The 20,240-nt window shown below is 39.7% G+C and overlaps 2 protein-coding genes across 2 annotated transcripts; both read left to right on the forward strand.

Annotated features, from left to right (window-relative positions):
• Positions 1–2,299: 2,299 nt before the first annotated feature.
• Positions 2,300–8,758, forward strand: LOC125561379 (bifunctional 3'-phosphoadenosine 5'-phosphosulfate synthase-like). The gene is given in 13 exon segments (XM_048725670.1): positions 2,300–2,366; positions 3,384–3,498; positions 3,949–4,099; positions 4,101–4,182; positions 4,782–4,920; positions 5,341–5,459; positions 5,725–5,838; positions 6,256–6,367; positions 6,604–6,808; positions 7,192–7,390; positions 7,560–7,766; positions 8,236–8,361; positions 8,482–8,758. Coding segments are annotated over 13 exon segments (1,812 nt in total). The 5' UTR covers positions 2,300–2,363; the 3' UTR covers positions 8,722–8,758.
• Positions 8,759–13,101: 4,343 nt separating this feature from the next.
• LOC5520044 (adenosine receptor A2b) lies at positions 13,102–15,451 on the forward strand. Its single transcript, XM_001639781.3, has one exon. The coding sequence runs from the start codon at positions 13,506–13,508 to the stop codon at positions 14,571–14,573; it is 1,068 nt and encodes a 355-aa protein (XP_001639831.3). The 5' UTR covers positions 13,102–13,505; the 3' UTR covers positions 14,574–15,451.
• The last annotated feature ends 4,789 nt before the right edge of the window (positions 15,452–20,240 follow it).

Below are 20,240 nucleotides of genomic sequence, written 5' to 3' on the forward strand. Positions count from 1 at the left end.
AGCGCAACACAAGTAAGAATCATTCAAATAAAGCGCACAAACATTCAAGCAAATACATTCTCTTGCTCTTGCATTAGCTTAGTTTGCGTTTCACTTTTGGCTGGAAAATTGCGTGCGTTGTGCTCGCCCTCGACGCACCCTTGGTTAGAATTATGCATTTCGAGATGATTCCCTGTTATTCTGGCGCAGTTGTGCACTGATCCCGGTAAAGAGCTAAACGGTATTTGAAATGGGATGTTTAAACTTCGGCAGGTGTGGATAATCTCGACACCATCATTTATTGATTTTTGGAAGGTGCGGGCGGCTTTTCAACCTCTGCTTAAATTATTTTACCTTTGGCTTAGGTGTTGGTAATGTGAAAAGACTTTAATTGTCTTCACATTTTATTCCTTTTTTCCTATTTATCACGTGGCTTATATTACAGACTTTTAGGGAACTGTTTTTTCTCATTTATAACTTTAGAAAATGGATAAAAACATTCTTATGACGTTCTTATGATATTTATAATCGTCATTCAATGACTTCCGCATTGCAAAGCAATATGTGCCTTGGATAAAGATATAAAAGTATATATATTTGGGAGCGTTACATATATCCATCTTAATGGATATAATATACATATCATACTTTATCCGTGTAAGTATTTCTGCGTTTGGCTAGAGACGTATGGGTGTGAAGGTGCAGGGTGTTAGTCGTTACAGAGAAATATAGTTACTAGAAATTATAAAGTACTTTAATGAAATGAAAAGGTATCGGTTCCAGATTTTATTTTATTATTTTCATGAGTATTTACCCTGGTTTGAGCTCATGAACTTTGAAAAAGATCCTTTACTTCATTTACCCTGGTTTGAGCTCAGAAACTTTGAAAAAATCCTTAACTGTATGAACCCTGGTTTGAGCTCAGGTACCTTTGGCTTGAGAAGCCCGTCTTACTGGCTCTCACAGGATCTTGCTGGAGACTTATGGCTCAGCAAACTATGATTTTTATCATATCTCTGTAATAAAACGTCAGGCTTCTTGGAATGGTACTAGAGACCAGCAACTTATAGAAAATAAATTTCAAACCTTTCACGCGCACTTAAATGCACAACACATAGTATAATACAACTGAGTAAAAATTCAAGGGTACAAATTTGGGTTTGTTCGTACAAATAGAAACAAGGTAGGAATAATTTTTGTACTGAAGTAGCAACTGATTACGGGTTGTTGCGTAATTAAGTAGGGTCTGAAAACGCGTGTTTCGTAAATAGAATTCTTACTATTAGGAACCGGAATCAAAGAAGAACTGCTCTTGAATTGATAGAATCTGTGCAGAATCATCTGAAAGTAGGGGAATTATTTCTTATTCAAAAAATTGATGGAGATTTGCATGATTTTTAGACCAGTTTCTAATCAGTTCCTGCTTTAGTAAAAAACAGAATTGTTCCTACCTCGTTTGCACAAACAAATCCAAATTCGCACTCCTGATTTTTTACTCAGTTGTGTTATACTATGTTTGGTGGATTTAAGTGCGTGTGAAAGGTATAAAAGTTTTTTTCTACATAATTAGGAAACAGTTCCTACTTCCGGTCAAGAGTAGGACGCAAATCTCTATGAATTTCGTTAAAAAAGAATAAATTCCACTTCTTTTGGGTGATTCTAATTATAACCCGGTCACTTCTAGTCCAGTTTCTATGTAACTGTCCGTAATTTTTTAGATGTCGCGCAATTAAGTTTTGATGTAGGCGTGACTGCCAAGCGCGTGATCTAAGCGTTACTTTCACTTGGGTGGTCTTCACCGTCGACAACATTCGCATATAATTTTAGAAGTCATTCTAAAATCTAACTCAATCTAACTCATAGCATGAATCTAACTCATAGCATGAATCTTTAAATAGCACTGAATGATTTTGAGAGAAGGTAGAGACTATTAGAATGAGTCTTTGCTTCTATTAGGACCGCCTCAAATAGAAATTTAGCATAAATCCGCTAAATAGCGCAAAAATCGATGTAAAAAAAATATGTTGGCGTATTTTCCTATTCTATACAGAAAATAGGTAATCTCGATTTTTTTTTTGTTATTGAAGAATTACCCCCTCCCCCTTTACCATTAGGAACCTATTAGGAACTGACTAGGAACCTAGAAGTTTAAGGAACCAGGATCACCGCGGTAATCGAAAAAACATCAGTTTTTCTGCTCTTTACAGTCAGCGTAAGGGCGTAACGCATAGGTTGCGTTACAAAAACGATAACTAGTTGCATGACACGGTTTAGCCGGAACCCAATATCACATCAAACCTACGTCCATGTACAGCAAAGCCCCAAGTTCATGCTCTACTTGATGTTCAATATCTTGACTCAGGGGCTGATCGCTCTTCAATATCATGGTGGGTAAGAATTCTTTAGATTTGGCGTTTGTTACCAAGGGTTTTATTCACTAGTCTGCTAATTAATTGCTTTCTTATATTGAGTTTAAGCAATAAGTGTTTGGTTTCTTTTATTCGTTCACGTTTTTTTTTTTTTGCCGAGTTTAACTTTTCAAAAATGGCATCGTCCAATGGAATTGGAATGAAAAGGAGATCATATGCTTGAGCTTGATTAAAGCTTATTCTTATTCAAACATTAAAGTAAATTCATATATATTTTTATTTCGACCAAATGACAGTTCAAGATACCTCAAATATACTTATTTTGTTGTGAATCCGGGTCGTATTCCATGGTTTCGTGCAAAGGTGGCGTTCTTACGTTACACCGGCATGATATCTGACGACATCTGATATCAAAATCTCAAGATCCTGATACCAAGACAGTAGCCTGCGTTACAACTGGATTCAGTATGGAATATTCTTCGTTATAGACCAAAGCGTTTGACTTTTATTCATTCATATTTGCATAAAAATTAAAGAAATCGGTTGTAGGTTCTACTCCACTGCCCAAGTCCAACGACCTTGATGCCTCAAAACACTTTGATTTGGTTATATCAGGGAAGTGTAAGGAGACACTTGCACTTCCCTGGTTATATATGATTGCTTGTTTTGTAAAAAGATTTCAATAATCATTCAGGCCATCACAGTTGTTATTGTTCCTATTATTCGTGCTTTGTTCGTAAAGAGTTGTTATTGCTTTGCAGTGGCTTTCGAGATTTGTTTCTACGTTCAGTTGAAATTGATTTCTTTCGCTTAGAAAACTTAGAAATGTGTTCAAAATAAAAATCGCTTTTCAAACAAGCCATCAATAACAGCAACTTATTCTTAAAGATCCCTCTCCATTTATTTCAGTCACAGCAATAGACGAAACAAAACCCGACACGAACACTTCTCGACACACGCACGACCTCAAGCCGACCTAGACACGAGCAACGTCCGAACCTAGCTGTGTTCTTACCCCCGTATTCTGTGTTTCAGAATATAGTGAAGGCTACGAATGTCGAGTACAAAGACCACAGCGTGAGTCGAGACAAGCGTGGACAGGTGGTGGGCACAAGGGCCGGCTTCCGAGGATGCTCCGTCTGGTTCACCGGTGAGTCGATGAACAAATCGTTAACATTGCAACGGGAGCGCTGGGAATAAAACCTTTGCCCGTAAGACAGCTTTCCTGAAAAGAAGGAGGAGACCCTTGGGGGAAATATGGTGATAAATAAATCCGTCGGTAACATAGTAACGGGAGCGCTGAGAATAAAACCTTGGTCCGCAGGATGCGCGCCTGAATGTCATAAATATATACTATTATGTTGTAAAAGCCTCCAAAATATACAAAGCTATATTATTCGCATTGTACAAGAGGCACCAGATCTCGTCAGACTTGTCTGTCTAGAAAGTGCCGCCCTTGCTTACCTGGAATGAGATTCTAACCGCTCCCTCCATTTCGAATCACCTCCTGCACACAATAAGCACTTTATATATGGCTATAGGCCTATTGACGAACTTCGCCCATTTGCTGAATAACCCTTCCCATTGCATTTCCCTTCAGGTCTCTCCGGTGCGGGCAAGACCACGCTCAGCATGGCTTTGGAGGATTACCTGTGCCGCCACGGCATCCCCGCCTATACCCTGGACGGGGATAATATGCGCATAGGACTCAACAGGAATCTCGGCTTTTCGCCTGAGGATTGCGAGGAAAATCCGTCGTGTTAGCGAGGTGGCCAAGCTGTTTGCAGACTCTGGAATGATCTGTTTGACTGCTTTAATCAGCCCCTATAGTAGGGTATGTACATGCATCGTTTAGTGCACGCGAGGTAGATGTTGATTCTAATAAAGGAAGGGACACGCGCAAGTTTATGGCACGGGTCTGTATAGGGCAATAATGTGTTGTCTATATCTAATAAGGGGAAATCCATGCGCAAGTTTATGGCAAGGGTCTGTATAGGGTAATAATGTGTTGTCTATATCTAATAAAAGGAAAGCCATGCGCAAGTCTCTGGCAAGTGTCTGTATAGGGCAATAATGTGTTGTCTATATCTAATAAGGGGAAAGCCATGCGCAAGTCTCTGGCAAGGGTCTGTATAGGGCAATAATGTGTTGTCTATATCTAATAAGGGGAAAGCCATGCGCAAGTGTCTGTATAGGGCAATAATGTGTTGTCTATATCTAATAAAAGGAAAGCCATGCGCAAGTTTATGGCACGGGTCTGTATAGGGCAATAATGTGTTGGCTATATCTAATAAAAGGAAAGCCATGCGCAAGTTTATGGCACGGGTCTGTATAGGGCAATAATGTGTTGTATATATCTAATAAGGGGAAAGCCATGCGCAAGATTATGGCAGGGGTCTATGTAGCATAATAATGTGTTGTCTATATCTACAGGACCGTGATCGCGCTAGAAAGCTTCACGAAGACGCGAACCTGCCGTTTTTCGAGATTTTCGTCAACACTCCGCTGGAGACATGCGAGAAGCGTGATGTGAAGGGACTTTACAAGAAAGCACGAGCTGGAATCATCAAGAGTGGGTCTAGGCATACCTCTACAATCTGGCGACTGCCTGGCTTTTACACTTAGCAGAAGGGCCAACATGGCCGCAACGGCGAGTGTGACGTCACATGCTCGGCCTATACCACACAACTCTATTTCATATAACACCGCACTAAAAAAAAACAATACACCAAACAATACTGTACTCTACCCTACCTATTCTAGAACGTGCCCATTTTTGTAAAGCTTGTAACGTTCCACCTTCATGCCATGCCAAACCATTCAATAACACACTAGTCAACACTACACCAAACCGAACAACACAACGCTAGCCTAACTATGACACCCCTTACCAACAGAGCAACAGCTCGCATTCAAACGTGGAATGACTGGGCCATGTCTAATGCATTGTTACCGAATGTAGCTCATCTGTTCTTTGTCTTTATTCTTTAAGCTTTTACTGGAATAAACGAAGAATACCAGCCCCCACATAAGCCTGAGCTGGTACTCAGAGCAGGGGAGCTATCAGTAGACAACTGTGTCCAGGAGGTTGTCAAACTCCTTACCAAGTCTGTAAGTGCAACCAAATGAGGTCTATCGTAAAGATTATATATTGGTAGGCGGGTTTGTAGCTCGTCCGACTTGCCTGGCACGTGGCTTCCTAGCTAGCAAACCCGATGCGACCAACTTTATATTTATGTGCATCCCATTTGCATTGAGTACAGTTCATAGTTCGACGTCTGAACTTAACTTAAAGTATCACAAAATGCAGGAAAAGTCATATAGTAAACAGTAAACAGTATCCGCAAGTCTTTAACTCACATTCCTTATGTTTCAGGGTGTATTACCACATGCCATTGTCAACGGTATCAAGGAGCTATTTGTTCAGCCAGAAAATGTCGACGCTGCCAAACAAGAGGCGGATAGTCTTCCAAAATTAGAGATAACTATGGTGAGACTGGATACCCCTCCATACGAAGAGCCCTTTCGAGGGCTGCAACAGAAGCTCATTTAAACTATTTCCTTGTTTTCGAAGTAAACTCGCAAGAACGACGAACCAATACCGAGTGGCGGCATGCATATCTTGATAAGCCTCTGGTACCCAGGGTATAAACTCAGCCTCTTTAGTTTATTCACATCCTGTTTGTCGTATCTGTCGATACAAACATCACTTAGCGACAAGCAAAGTTAGAGAGTTATAGAGAGCACTCTTCCAAGAGTGTGGTTGCAAGGTTATGGTTCCAAGGGTGTGGTTGCAATGTTATGGTTCCAACTATGTGGTCACAAGGGTGTGGTTCCACGGTATACTGATTGACCTCACTTTGATATTTACCCATGTTCGTTTTCTCCTTATTCTCCTCCCGTGTAGCTGGACTTACAGTGGGTTCAGGTTCTATCTGAAGGATGGGCAACGCCGCTTTACGGCTTCATGAGGGAGAATGAGTTCCTTCAGTGTCAACATTTCGGTGCCCTTTTACAAGGTAGGTGTTCTTTTATGTTCGGCATCCACCATAATGTCTAATTTCAGTCGCTGTGTTTTTTGCTGGCTGCGATTCTGTCACTAACGTAGTATATGCTCCTGTTTTACAATAAATTCCCAATTTAGTGATGAATTGTATGATTATCTGTTGTCAGATTATCATAAAAAAACATGACTACTTTACTCAGTCTCAAAGACCGTTGATGGCGTAGTGAGAATCAAACATTTGTTTCTCAGCATCTGTATCCAACCAGTCCGTCCCGATCGTCCTATCGCTGACCACAGAGAATAAAAACCGACTTGAAGGTTACTCTACGTACACTTTGACCTACGAGGGACGAAACATCGCAATCGTCAGAAACCCTGACTTCTATGAACACCGTAAGGAGGAGCGGATAGCGCGGCAATGGGGTACTACCTCACCCAACCACCCACATATCAAGGTACGTACAGTGGGGTACCACTCAACCTAATACCCACACATCAAGTTACGTACAGTGGGGTACCACTCGACCTAATACCCAGACGTCAAGTTACGTACAGTGGGGTACCACTCGACCTAATACCCACACATCAAGTTACGTACAGTGGGGTACCACTCGACCTAATACCCAGACATCAAGGTAAGTACAGTGGAGTACCATCTCGACCTAACCGTCCACACATCATGGTACAGTCAGTGGCTTATACGCTTCTATTCACGCTTATTTGTCTACTTATTTGATACCCATGAGGCACTGCCGGTTACGACACATGGATTCTGCGAGTGCAGCCTTACTAATAGATGTATATACACTTAGCCTAATCTGTACTTTTCATTTTACGGATGGTTCTTGAGTCTGGTGATTGGCTCTCTGGGGGTGACTTGGAGGTGATCCAGCGAATCCGATGGAATGATGGTCTCGAAAAGTACCGACTCACACCCAACGAACTTCGAGACGAGTTTAAACGACGAGGATCCGACGTAGTATTCGCCTTCCAGCTCAGGAACCCTGTGCACAATGGCCATGCGCTACTCATGCAGGTGTGACCGGTATATCCTGAACAACATGCGCATGTTAGGAATAGTAAGCAGTTATACCACGAAACATGTCTAGGAACATTAAGCGGTTGGGGAAGCTATAAAAATTAATATAACTTTGTTTATAGATGATAATTTTTTACCTTCATAGTTGTGTTTTTTTTGTCTTCAGGATACACGGCAACGTCTAATTCAGCGTGGCTTCAAGAAGCCCGTTCTACTATTGCATCCCCTAGGGGGGTGGACCAAGGAGGACGATGTCCCGCTCGCTGTTCGCATGCGTCAACACTACGCGGTGCTTGACGAGGGAGTGTTAGACCCCGACACAACTGTCCTCGCGATATTCCCCTCGCCCATGATGTACGCCGGGCCTACCGAGGTATGTCTTCAATCTTAATATTAGCCTCATATTGTTTTCCACCTGGTATACTCTTCATATATCCTGGACACCAGAAGCTCCGCCGAAGCCATGACGAACGAATGCCAAGTGCTGGCAAGTTTCACCGCCGGACAGCGGAAGCCGTGACGAACGAATAATGCCTAGTGGGGAGTAGGCGAGTACACAGGGGGGGGGGGGGCTGCCCAAGGTGCGCGCCAAGAAAAGTGGGTCATTCTTTATTAAGGAATCTTCAAATACCATGCTTTTTTTATATGATTCCTATGACTGCCCCCCCCCCCTCTCACCCAATCCTGGTTCGTTCTATCACCACCAAACACCCCCAAAGCTGTGGCGAATGAATACCGAGTAGGGGCTAGTTAACCTTGGCATGTGCTATGCAGCTTGTTGATAGTGTTGATAGGCTGTAAGTTTACTCTTCTGCAAATACTAATACTATCCTGTCCATAAGGTACAATGGCATGCAAAAGCGCGTGTCGCTGCTGGGGTGAATTTCTATATAGTCGGTCGCGACCCCGCCGGCATGCCACACCCTGATGAGAAGAGGGACCTGTACCACCCCAGCCATGGCCGAAAGGTACCACTACTATACCACTTAGAGTTTGCGATAATCAGTGTACCGTCCTCCTTTGTTTTGTATATTGGTGCCCCCTCCCCTTTTCCTCTGCGTTTCCACTTACATTTTCCTCACCACTAGGTTCTCACCATGGCGCCTGGACTTACCGAGCTCGAAATCGTCCCTTTCCGAGTCGCTGCGTACAACACGCGGCACAAGAAGATGGAATTCTTCGATCCTGAGCACAAGGAAGACTTTGACTTTATCTCAGGGACGCGCATGCGAGCGCTAGCGCGATCAGGGGAGGAACCGCCGAATGGGTTCATGGCGCCAACAGCATGGAACATCCTAGCGGAATTCTACCAGTCCGTTAAGAATTAACAGCACCAAAACATCTCAGCATTATATCAAAATATCTCAAATTTATTTTATTTTTTTTTCTCTGAACCTCATCATATAGTGTATCTGGGGATTTTGTACTTTCTTGTCTAAACCAATTTATCACATAGGCAAGCGCAATAGCAAGTACAAACGCAAGCGCAACACAAGTAAGAATTATTCAAACACAAGCGCATTCAACCAAATACATTTTCTTGCTCTTGCATTAGCTTGCGTTAGTTTGCGTTTCACTTTTGGTCGGAAAATTTCGTGCGTTGTGCTCGCCCTCGAAGCACCCTTGGTTAGAATTATGCATTTCGAGATTATTCCCTCTTATCTTGGCACAGTTGTGCACTGATTCCGGTAAAGAGCTAAAAGGTATTTGAAATCGGATGTTTAAACTTCGGCGTGGTGTGGGTAATCTCGACACCATCATTTATTGATTTTTGGCAGGTGCGGGCGGCTTTTCAACCTCTGCTTAAATTATTTTACCTTTGGCTTAGGTGTTGGTAATGTGAAAAGACTTTAATTGTCTTCACATTTTATTCCATTTTTTCTTATTTATCACGTGGCATATATTACAGACTTTTAGGGAACTGTTTTTTTTCCATTTATAACTTTAGAAAATAGATAAAAACATTCTTAGACGTTCTTATGTTATTTGGTCTTCATTCATCGACTTCCGCATTGCAAAGCAATGCTTTTATTGTTCTATATCCATAGGATCATTTGTATACAATTTTAAAAATTATGTGCCTTGGATAAAGATATTAAAGTATTTATATATTCTGATATTTGGGGCGTTACATATATCCATACTATATGATATAATATACACACATACTTAATTACTTCCGTGTAAGTATTTTTGCATTTGTCTAGAGACGTATGGGTGTATAGGTGCAGGGTGTTAGTCATTACAGAGATATATAGTTACTAGAATTTATAAAGTACTTTAATGAAATGAACATGTATTGGTTCCAGATTTGATTTTATTATTTTCATGAGTTTTTCTAAAAGCCAGTTTTCGGTTACCTAACGAGCATTTTTGCACCTCAAATTATCATATTTGTACCTCATGATTTGTAAGACGGGGAAACAAATGGATTATGAATACAAGACGAAGCCGCTCATTGCGGTGTACATTCCTTTATCAGGCGCCAAACGTTTTAAAATTCATTTTCGCACTATAGGGGGGGGGGACTATAGTATCAATTTGCAAATCAAGTTATGCCAAACTATCCGTGCAACTATTAAATAATCATTGCAAGTATATAAATTCACAAGAGTATGCAAAAAACTTTGCTAGTAAGTAAAGATTCCGTGAGTTTACAAAATCCATGCAAGTATACAAAATCCACGCAAGTATAACAAAATCCATGCAAGTATACAAAAATCCATGCAAGTATACAAAATCCATGCAAGTATAAAAAAATCCATGCAAGTATAAAAAAAATCCATGCAAGTATACAAAATCCATGCAAGTATAAAAATCCATACAAGTATAAAAAACCATGCAAGTATAAAAAAAAGAAAGTATACAAAATCCATGCAAGTATAAAAAAATCCATGCAAGTATAAAAAAATCCATGCAAGTATACAAAATCCATGCAAGTATACAAAATCCATGCAAGTATAAAAAAATCCATGCAAGTATACAAAATCCATGCAAGTATAAAAAAATCCATGCAAGTATACAAAATCCATGCAAGTATAAAAAAATCCATGCGAGTATAAACAAAATCCATGCAAGTATACAAAATCCATGCAAGTATAAAAAAACATGCAAGTATAAAAAACATGCAAGTATAAAAAAACCATGCAAGTATACAAAATCCATGCAAGTATACAAAATCCATGCAAGTATACAAAATCCATGCAAGTATAAAAAAATCCATGCAAGTATACAAAATCCATGCAAGTATAAAAAAGTCCATGCAAATATACAAAATCCATGAAAGTATAGAAAACCCATGCAAGTGTACAAAATCCATGCAAGTATAAAAAACCATGCAAGTATAAAAAAATCCATGCAAGTATACAAAATCCATGCAAGTATAAAAAAATCCATGCAAGTATACAAAATCCATGCAAGTATACAAAATCCATGCAAGTATACAAAATCCATGCAAGTATAAAAATCCATACAAGTATAAAAAACCATGCAAGTATAAAAAAAAAGAAAGTATACAAAATCCATGCAAGTATAAAAAATCCATGCAAGTATAAAAAAATCCATGCAAGTATACAAAATCCATGCAAGTATAAAAAAATCCATGCAAGTATACAAAATCCATGCAAGTATACAAAATCCATGCAAGTATAAAAAAACATGCAAGTATAAAATCCATGCAAGTATAAAAAATCCATGCAAGTATACAAAAACCATGCAAGTTTAAAAAAAAACCATGCAAGTATTTTGTTTCCGAATATTGGGAATTCGCGTGAAGGCCGAGGTGCGCTCACAGGATTCCCAATATTCAAAAACAAAACATTTCCGAGCCCGAATCAGAGCCGGCTCGCAGGCTAATGCAAGTAGATAAATGGAAAGGTTGTGGTAGGTAATATGAAATAATGCAATTACGTAAAGGTGACAGTTGGGCTGTAGATTAAGATAGCGGGTGAATGTTTATGTAGGTACGATAGCGCTTGAATGTTTATGTAGGATCTAGGCTAACAAGACAGTAGTGTGCGCGTGAGCGTTAAAAAGAGTGTAATATACGCAATGATAGTGATTTATGGTGGTGTGTGGGGATAGGTATATATTGTGTAATATTTGACGGTCGTAGTGCAATGTGACAGTGCAGGGGGAGATGACAAGAGGGACAATAAGGATGTGAACGTTTGTGCTCATGCAAATAGGTGTATAGCGTGGATGAAAATAAGGTGTAATGCGGCGGGGTAGGCAAAATGTAAAATGATAAACTATGAGAAATATTACACAATATATACCTATCGCGTCCTCATGCATACAACACCCCCCGCTTGTCACCACTCAACACAATTTACACTACATCTACCCACACACCACCATAAATCACTATCATTGCGTATATTACACTCTTTATAACGCTCACGCCGGCTCTTACAGGATCTGTCTTGCTGGAGACTTATGGGTCAGCTTCCTCATGGTTGGGGAAACCTATGATTTTTATCATATCTCTTTAATAAAACGATGTTACTAGACACAAGCAATCCAATGCCAAGCAGTTTCCCCCTTGCGTCTTATTTTCATACTCTGCTGTTGCTTTTGACTACTGCGTCTTTGCTCATGTAATAATTCATTTTGATTTCATAATATAAGTGATCAACCAAAGTTTGGCTATAGGAAAAGCAATGCAGTCGTTTGCCATTCATAATTCTCAGATTATCGCCCTCCTGTAGTCGCATTTGTTTTTCACTTCTAATTTATATATGCGGCGTGTTTGATTGAAGAATTTCCTTAGAATGGGATCAACAAATGACGCTCTAGACCGTTTCACATGATGTGTACATATTTTTTTTTTACTTTTAATCTCCCGCCATTGTCGTCTTCCATAATTTTCGGAGCTCACAGCGTAATTGATGCCGCAAGCCTGGGTGGGTTCGCTAACAGAAAACGCTTCAACGGATATTGATTTTCATTGACACAAATGAGACAGCTTTACTTTCTCAGATACGGTTGAGGGTAACACACTATTTGGGCCCTTGCTGTTTCTTTTTTGTGAGTGTGATCTTGCCTACCTTACACACATAACGACCACAATAAAGCTTCCAGTTTCTTCTAATATTTACATCATCGACTCATAAAACCAGTCTGGAATCGAGGGGATTGGATAAACATTAATTTGGCTTTCCTTTCAATTTACTTTTTCGTTTTAATTTCACCATGATATATTCGGTTCCCTATGGCCGGTTTTTAGACAATTAGTAACAAAAATATTTGCTTATATGATTGGAAACCAATACTGAATGGATTTTTAGAGAATATTCTCCATAGAACGTCGATCAAACCCTTTTTAAAATAGTCAAACGATAATCTAGTTTTTACTTTCTTTTCGTTTAAAGACGCAAAAGTTCATTAGAAACATATGCTCTCAAGATCTTAATTAAAAAGTTTCTCGCGGAATTTCTCGATTCCCCGTCGTGAGGAAGGTCTTTGAAAACGTATACCGCCACCGTAAAAGCCGAACCCGTTATAACGTGAATAGGTTGACAAAACACTGTTAGCACCTCGTCTGCTAAACCCTTCCCATTTTTTCCCTTGGATTTATAACTCCAAAAATCTATGATGATATACGTATGGCATTCTAATGTATACTGCAAGATTTCATCAAACATGGATGTTAATGTGACTGTTATTGATATAATTCGATAAATTTGACTGAATAAAGCCTTTGATGCTATGCATCCAAAACTGTTAAGTAACGCGAAAATTAGGAAAGATCTCTGTGGAATAATAAAACAAGAAAAAATCTTTCAAAAACGCTTTGTAACATTGCCAATCGCAAAAATGTACTAGATGGAATATCGCGAAATATATTCTGTGGGGATATACTAAAATATCTTTCTCAAATAAGGCTGATATTAATTAGTTTTAATTGTGTCAAGCGGTGCTTACGTTTAAGTAAACATGTTTATAGACAAGCTCTGCCACCTAGCAACCATCTGGCTCAGCCTACTGATCGATTAAAGTAAGGGCCGTATATAAATGTAGCGGGAAGAACTGTTTTAATCTACTTGGCAGTCCTGTACCAAACGAGAAAACCACAGGAAAATAGGACTTCGTTTACTGGTTGCCTTTTTCTATGCTTAAAATGAACGTTACCGGAATCAATACCTCAAAGTCCTGTTTGTTTTTCGAGGTGAATTCCGATCGCGACCCCTCGTTTTTTACGATGAATATAGTCGTGGCGGTACTGAATGTGATATTTGGCTTTATTGCGGTGTTCGCAAATACTCTTATCATGTACGTTATCTGGAAAAATCCATTCCTTCATTCACCATCCAACACATTACTTTGCTGCCTGTCACTCGCGGACTTCTTGGTAGGTCTCCTCGCCCAGCCCGCGTTTGTAATACATAAGATCGGAGAAATACTGGACGATTTTGACATTTACTGTGCTACTCGCGTTATAGCGGAGTTTGTGGGAGTACTGACAGCTAGCGTGTCTATCCTCACCCTCGCCGCCATTAGCGTGGAGAGACTTCTTGCTATACGCCTCCATCTTCGCTACAAGGAGTTAGTGACAACGTTGCGTGTCCTCAAACTTGTAGCACTCATTTGGGTGTTCGTCATACTTCTCCTAATAGCGCGTTTAGTGATAGCGAATGAGAAAGTATTTTTCAGCTTTTCCTTGCCTCTTGTACTCGCTTCTCTACTTGTCACAATCGTTGCGTACATCTTCATATTCCGGGTTGTCCTGCGACATCAGTCAGTAATAGAAGCCCACTCGGCAACACCAGCGAATCACCAAACCCACAACGGGCGAAGACAGACTCTGGCGTTTAACTTCCTAAAATACAAGAAGTCCACCTTAACAATGTGCTACATCTTGGGGATCTTCCTTCTTTGTTACTTGCCAATGGTTGTAGTTGTTCTGTTACGGGGAATTGTGCAGTATTCTCTGGCCATGAAGATAGCATATTTTACATCTACTACAATAGTGAACCTGAACTCTTCCATCAACCCGGTGGTTTACTGCTGGCGAGTAACGAACATTCGATGCGCCGTCAAACGAACGCTGAGTAAGATGGTCGGTGAAAGGTGGCAGGGAGAGTTTGAACTAACGGATTTTGGTAACGCGACGAAAAGACCTCAAGGTGTTGGAAATAATCGTGATGGGCAACTCGCCACTCAAACAACAAGCCAATAACAAATACCATCTGATGACATGGAAATTTCATTTAACTTTTTGGCGAGCTGTACTGGCCTCAAAAACGCAAAGAGGTGTAGAGTGTATAGTCTTGCAAAGCAAGAGGACTTTTATCGTGGCTTTTGCTGCGGCTAGAGCAAAGGAAAAACTTCGAAGAAAAGACCATCGAGCGGCATCTGACCATAACTAAATAGTATACAGAAAAAGTACTTAAAAACTTTAAAGAAAGGTCGCAATCAAACAGTGTCAGAACATGATAAGCCTGTAAAAAAATCGCAATTTTCTATTTATAATATAGTGCGGAATAGAAGGAGTCAAAATCCACAAGCATTTGAAGAAAGTGTAGAGGTGAAGCGCCATAGAATCAGCGCGGTGCTACAAGAGCGTACTGTCATGCATCTGTGAAAATTTGAACAATTGACGCCAAGTATTCAACGGATTCTTCTATATTTAGGTAATGCTCTACATGGAATAGGACTACAAAGAAAAGAAAAGAAAAGAACAGAAAAACCGCTTTGTTGTTTGTTTGTTTGTCTTTTATTTAATATAAATAAGTATATAGTAAGCGCTTAACGCAAAAACAACAATACACACTTGCTTTTTATCTTTCTTCCCGCAATCTTCCCCTTCTATGGTGCAAAAAGTGGGTTAATGTAATACAAATTTAAATTGATTGTGTGTATTTATTGATAAAGTGAAGGGCAAATATTTATTTGTCAAAATTGCAAAAAGAACCGTATAAGAGCTGTATACTCAAATGAATCGTGTACAAAGATATGTGTTTGTAGATGAAATGCAATATACCGTTAAGGAAAATGCATGTTAAAAATATAGCATCAAGATGTGTAAGATATGCATATAAAAGTCAAGTAAACTGGCTTGGTTCAAGCTCACCTTGAACACCGGATGAGAAGTAGGTAGACAGCTGCTCATATAAGCCATATAACCCAAAACTAATGGGCACTCAGGCAACGAGAAATGTTGCTCATAATTTATTGCGCACAGGGGGTAAAAACTTCCGTTAAAGACCATAGAACTAAATATTGGCACGCTGGTTTATCAAATGGCGTTCAAGATTCTCTCAACAATCTTGGCATGTCCGATACTTGTAGCATCTTTAAGGAGGGGTAGAAAATGGTCCTACGACTTTTTTTTCAAATGCTCGCAATATTAAGCCATGCTCTAATTGCTCGCAAAAAGCATCGTAGTGCTCACCAAGGTCAAAGACTGTGCTCGTTAAAAATAGAAAATAAAAGAATAAAAAGAAAAGACAAATGACTGAATGCTCGCCATGACCATTTGCTACCACCGTTTAAACATCCCCAGCTGATATGAGGGTTACTTTCATCCCAATATTTTCCCCAATTTTCTTAACGAACCACGGGGTATATTTCACTTTTCCGGCTTTTAACTAGTTTTCTGCGCAGCAAGATCTTGCTGTCGTCTCGAGAAACGGTCTAAGACTGTAATTTTTTTAGCCCTGCTTTGATGGGTGATTTTTTTTTCGATCGCGCCCTCATAACAATAGAGGGGTTTTTTTGGAGAGCATGCCAATTTCTTCGGCCAGGTTCTGGCGCCTATTTAAGCATTAAACTGAGCTCTACATTTACCCAGGAGAGGTGCTTATTTATGTTAATATGGTTGCCTTCCTAGGACCTTGGCATAATTCTTACAAGTAACGCCTTTTGATTACTTTTTTGTGATAAAATTCACAATGCGCAATTATCACATAAAGTGTGAAAAGCTCTAACACACACGCACATATCTTCGCGGATCAACGCCAATAATCAGTCACGAAAATTTTGAATAGGCTAGTAAAACGTTGGGCCCGATTTCACCCTCTAGACTGTAATTGTATTTGCATTGGTTTATTTGTATCTTTTTATAAGCTTAGTTAGAATGTGTGTTAAGTCAGTGCGTATGTTAAGTCAGTACGTATGTTAAGTCAGTACGTATGTTAAGTCAGTGCGTATGTTAAGTCAATACGTATGTTAAGTCAGTACGTATGTTAAGTCAGTACGTATGTTAAGTCAGTACGTATGTTAAGTCAATACGTATGTTAAGTCAGTACGTATGTTAAGTCAGTACGTATGTTAAGTCAGTGCGTATGTTAAGTCAGTACGTATGTTAGTCAGTGCGTATGTTAAATCAGTACGTATGTTAAGTCAATACGTATGTTAAGTCAATACGTATGTTAAGCAAGTACGTATGTTAAGTCAGTACGTATGTTAAGTCAGTGCGTATGTTAAGTCAGTACGTATGTTAGTCAGTGCGTATGTTAAGTCGTGCGTTGGTTAAGTCAGTACGTATGTTAAGTCAGTACGTATGTTAAGTCAGTGCGTATGTTAAGTCAGTACGTATGTTAAGTCAGTGCGTATGTTAAGTCAATACGTATGTTAAGTTAGTACGTATGTTAAGTCAGTGCGTATGTTAAGTCAGTGCGTATGTTAAGTCAGTGCGTATGTTAAGCAAGTACGTATGTTAAGCAAGTACGTATGTTAAGTCAGTGCGTATGTAAAGCAAGTACGTATGTTAAGCAAGTACGTATGTTAAGCAAGTACGTATGTCAAGTCAGTGCGTATGTTAAGTCAATACGTATGTTAAGTCAGTGCGTATGTTAAGTCAGTGCGTATGTTAAGTCAGTGCGTATGTTAAGTCAATACGTATGTTAAGTCAATACGTATGTTAAGTCAGTGCGTATGTTAAGTCAGTGCGTATGTTAAGTCAGTGCGTATGTTAAGTCAATACGTATGTTAAGTCAGTGCGTATGTTAAGTCAGTGCGTATGTTAAGTCAGTGCGTATGTTAAGTCAGTGCGTATGTTAAGTCAGTACGTATGTTAAGTTAGTACGTATGTTAAGTCAATACGTATGTTAAGTCAGTGCGTATGTTAAGTCAGTGCGTATGTTAAGTCAGTGCGTATGTCAAGTCAGTGCGTATGTTAAGTCAATACGTATGTTAAGTCAGTGCGTATGTTAAGTCAGTGCGTATGTTAAGTCAGTGCGTATGTTAAGTCAATACGTATGTTAAGTCAGTGCGTATGTTAAGTCAGTGCGTATGTTAAGTCAGTGCGTATGTTAAGTCAGTGCGTATGTTAAGTCAATACGTATGTTAAGTCAATACGTATGTTAAGTCAGTACGTATGTTAAGTTAGTACGTATGTTAAGTCAGTGCGTATGTTAAGTCAGTACGTATGTTAAGTCAGTGCGTATGTTAAGTCAGTACGTATGTTAAGTCAATACGTATGTTAAGTCAGTACGTATGTTAAGTCAGTGCGTATGTTAAGTCAGTGCGTATGTTAAGTCAGTACGTATGTTAAGTTATGCGTAGGTTAAGTCAGTGCGTATGTTAAGTCAGTGCGTATGTTAAGTCAGTACGTATGTTAAGTCAGTGCGTATGTTAAGTCAGTACGTATGTTAAGTCAGTGCGTATGTTAAGCAAGTACGTATGTTAAGCAAGTACGTATGTCAAGTCAATACGTATGTTAAGTCAGTACGTATGTTAAGTTAGTACGTATGTTAAGTTATGCGTAGGTTAAGTCAGTACGTATGTTAAGTTATGCGTAGGTTAAGTCAGTGCGTATGTTAAGTCAGTGCGTATGTTAAGTCAATACGTATGTTAAGTCAATACGTATGTTAAGTCAGTACGTATGTTAAGTTAGTACGTATGTTAAGTCAGTGCGTATGTTAAGTCAATACGTATGTTAAGTTAGTACGTATGTTAAGTCAGTACGTATGTTAAGTCAGTGCGTATGTTAAGTCAGTGCGTATGTTAAGTCAGTGCGTATGTTAAGTCAGTACGTATGTTAAGTCAATACGTATGTTAAGTCAGTACGTATGTTAAGTCAGTGCGTATGTTAAGTCAGTGCGTATGTTAAGTCAGTACGTATGTTAAGTTATGCGTAGGTTAAGTCAGTGCGTATGTTAAGTCAGTGCGTATGTTAAGTCAGTACGTATGTTAAGTCAATACGTATGTTAAGTTAGTACGTATGTTAAGTCAGTGCGTATGTTAAGTCAGTGCGTATGTTAAATCAGTACGTATGTTAAGTCAATACGTATGTTAAGTCAGTACGTATGTTAAGTCAGTGCGTATGTTAAGTCAGTACGTATGTTAAGTCAATACGTATGTTAAGTCAGTACGTATGTTAAGTCAGTGCGTATGTTAAGTCAGTACGTATGTTAAGTAAGTGCGTATGTTAAGTCAGTACGTATGATAAGTCAATACGTATGTTAAGTCAGTGCGTATGTTAAGTCAGTACGTATGTTAAGTCAGTGCGTATGTTAAGCAAATGTGTATGTTAAGTCAGTGCGTATGTTAAGCAAGTGTTTATGTTAAGTCAGTGCGTATGTTAAGTCGTGCGTAGGTTAAGTCAGTCCGGCTAAGTCAGTATTTTCACAGGGGGGGTGGGTCCCATAAAAACAGACAGGGGTGATCGTCGGTAAAATCAATTTGAACCCTAAGGGATAACACTTGGGGTGTGGCTAACCAGCTTAAGTGTGGTTGAAGCAATTTCCATCTCAAAGCACTAAAATAAACACTCTTTCAGTTTTACTGAATTGCATATTTCTTTTCTGGCTACAATAATGTCCAGTTGTTACTAGGATTTGATGAGTCACTAGCGTGACTCTGACCACCCAAGAAAGAACAAAAATGAAATCTTTTATTGCCTTTGCAGTATCTCCACGGGACGTTTATTGTCGGTTTGGCTACAAATACAAGTCTGACTCATGGATTACTGACATACCAGAGTAATCTAGCTTATGACTTGACTTTCGCCCGTAGTGGGGGGGGGGGAGGATGCACCCCCTGCACCCCACCCGGGTACTGCTTTGGAACAATTATTTTATTGTCATTTCGTGTTAGTCTATTTGGCAAAAAAATATTAGTCTTTTTTTATCAAATCAACGAAGCTCGTGTCGTTTTATTTGAAGTGTTTTACACTACTGCTAAAACAAACTCACAATCAATAATTAAGAGAACGTTTTTCTTTTCATTTTATCTGAAATATACCGTACATTAACAGACTAAGCTGCTCCGTGCTTACACATATGTTGACTTCACGGCGCAATGAAAGATTGGATAAGGTAAAAAGAATTTCTGATTAACCAGTAGCGTAGCCTGCTAGCCGGCTCTCGTTGTGGGCTATTCGGAAATGTTTTATTTTCGAATATTGGGAACCCTGTGCGCGGTGCGCTGGGCCGAGGATGCAAAGAAATGCATTTCTTTGCACCCTCGGCCCAGCGCACCTCGGCCTTCGCGCGCGCACAGGGTTCCCAATATTCGAAAATAAAACATTTCCGAATAGCCCACAATGAGAGCCTGCTAGAAGGCTACCAGTAGCGCTGATCTGACGAACGAAGCACATGCCATTAAAATCAAACATGCTAGAGTAAGGAATATGGAGAAAGATGTTAGGTGTTAACATATGCGGTCGAAAGTATTATATCGTGCCCGTCTATTCGTCTGTGTTATTTTTAATAGCGTATCAAGCCTGTGGGCTAGCTTTCCTACGTATTTTCTGGGAAATGTTCGTTTTGGGGTTCAGAATACCTGTGCCGCAAAAATTCGAGAGCTGGGGAGGGATACCTGATACCTGTGGCGCTCTAACTTTTGCGCCCGCAGGTATTTCCGAAAACACACAGGCAGCCGATTCACAGGCAACAGTCTA

Source organism: Nematostella vectensis, chromosome 3, assembly GCF_932526225.1.
Source record: "Nematostella vectensis chromosome 3, jaNemVect1.1, whole genome shotgun sequence".
NCBI classification, from domain to species: Eukaryota; Metazoa; Cnidaria; class Anthozoa; order Actiniaria; family Edwardsiidae; genus Nematostella; species Nematostella vectensis.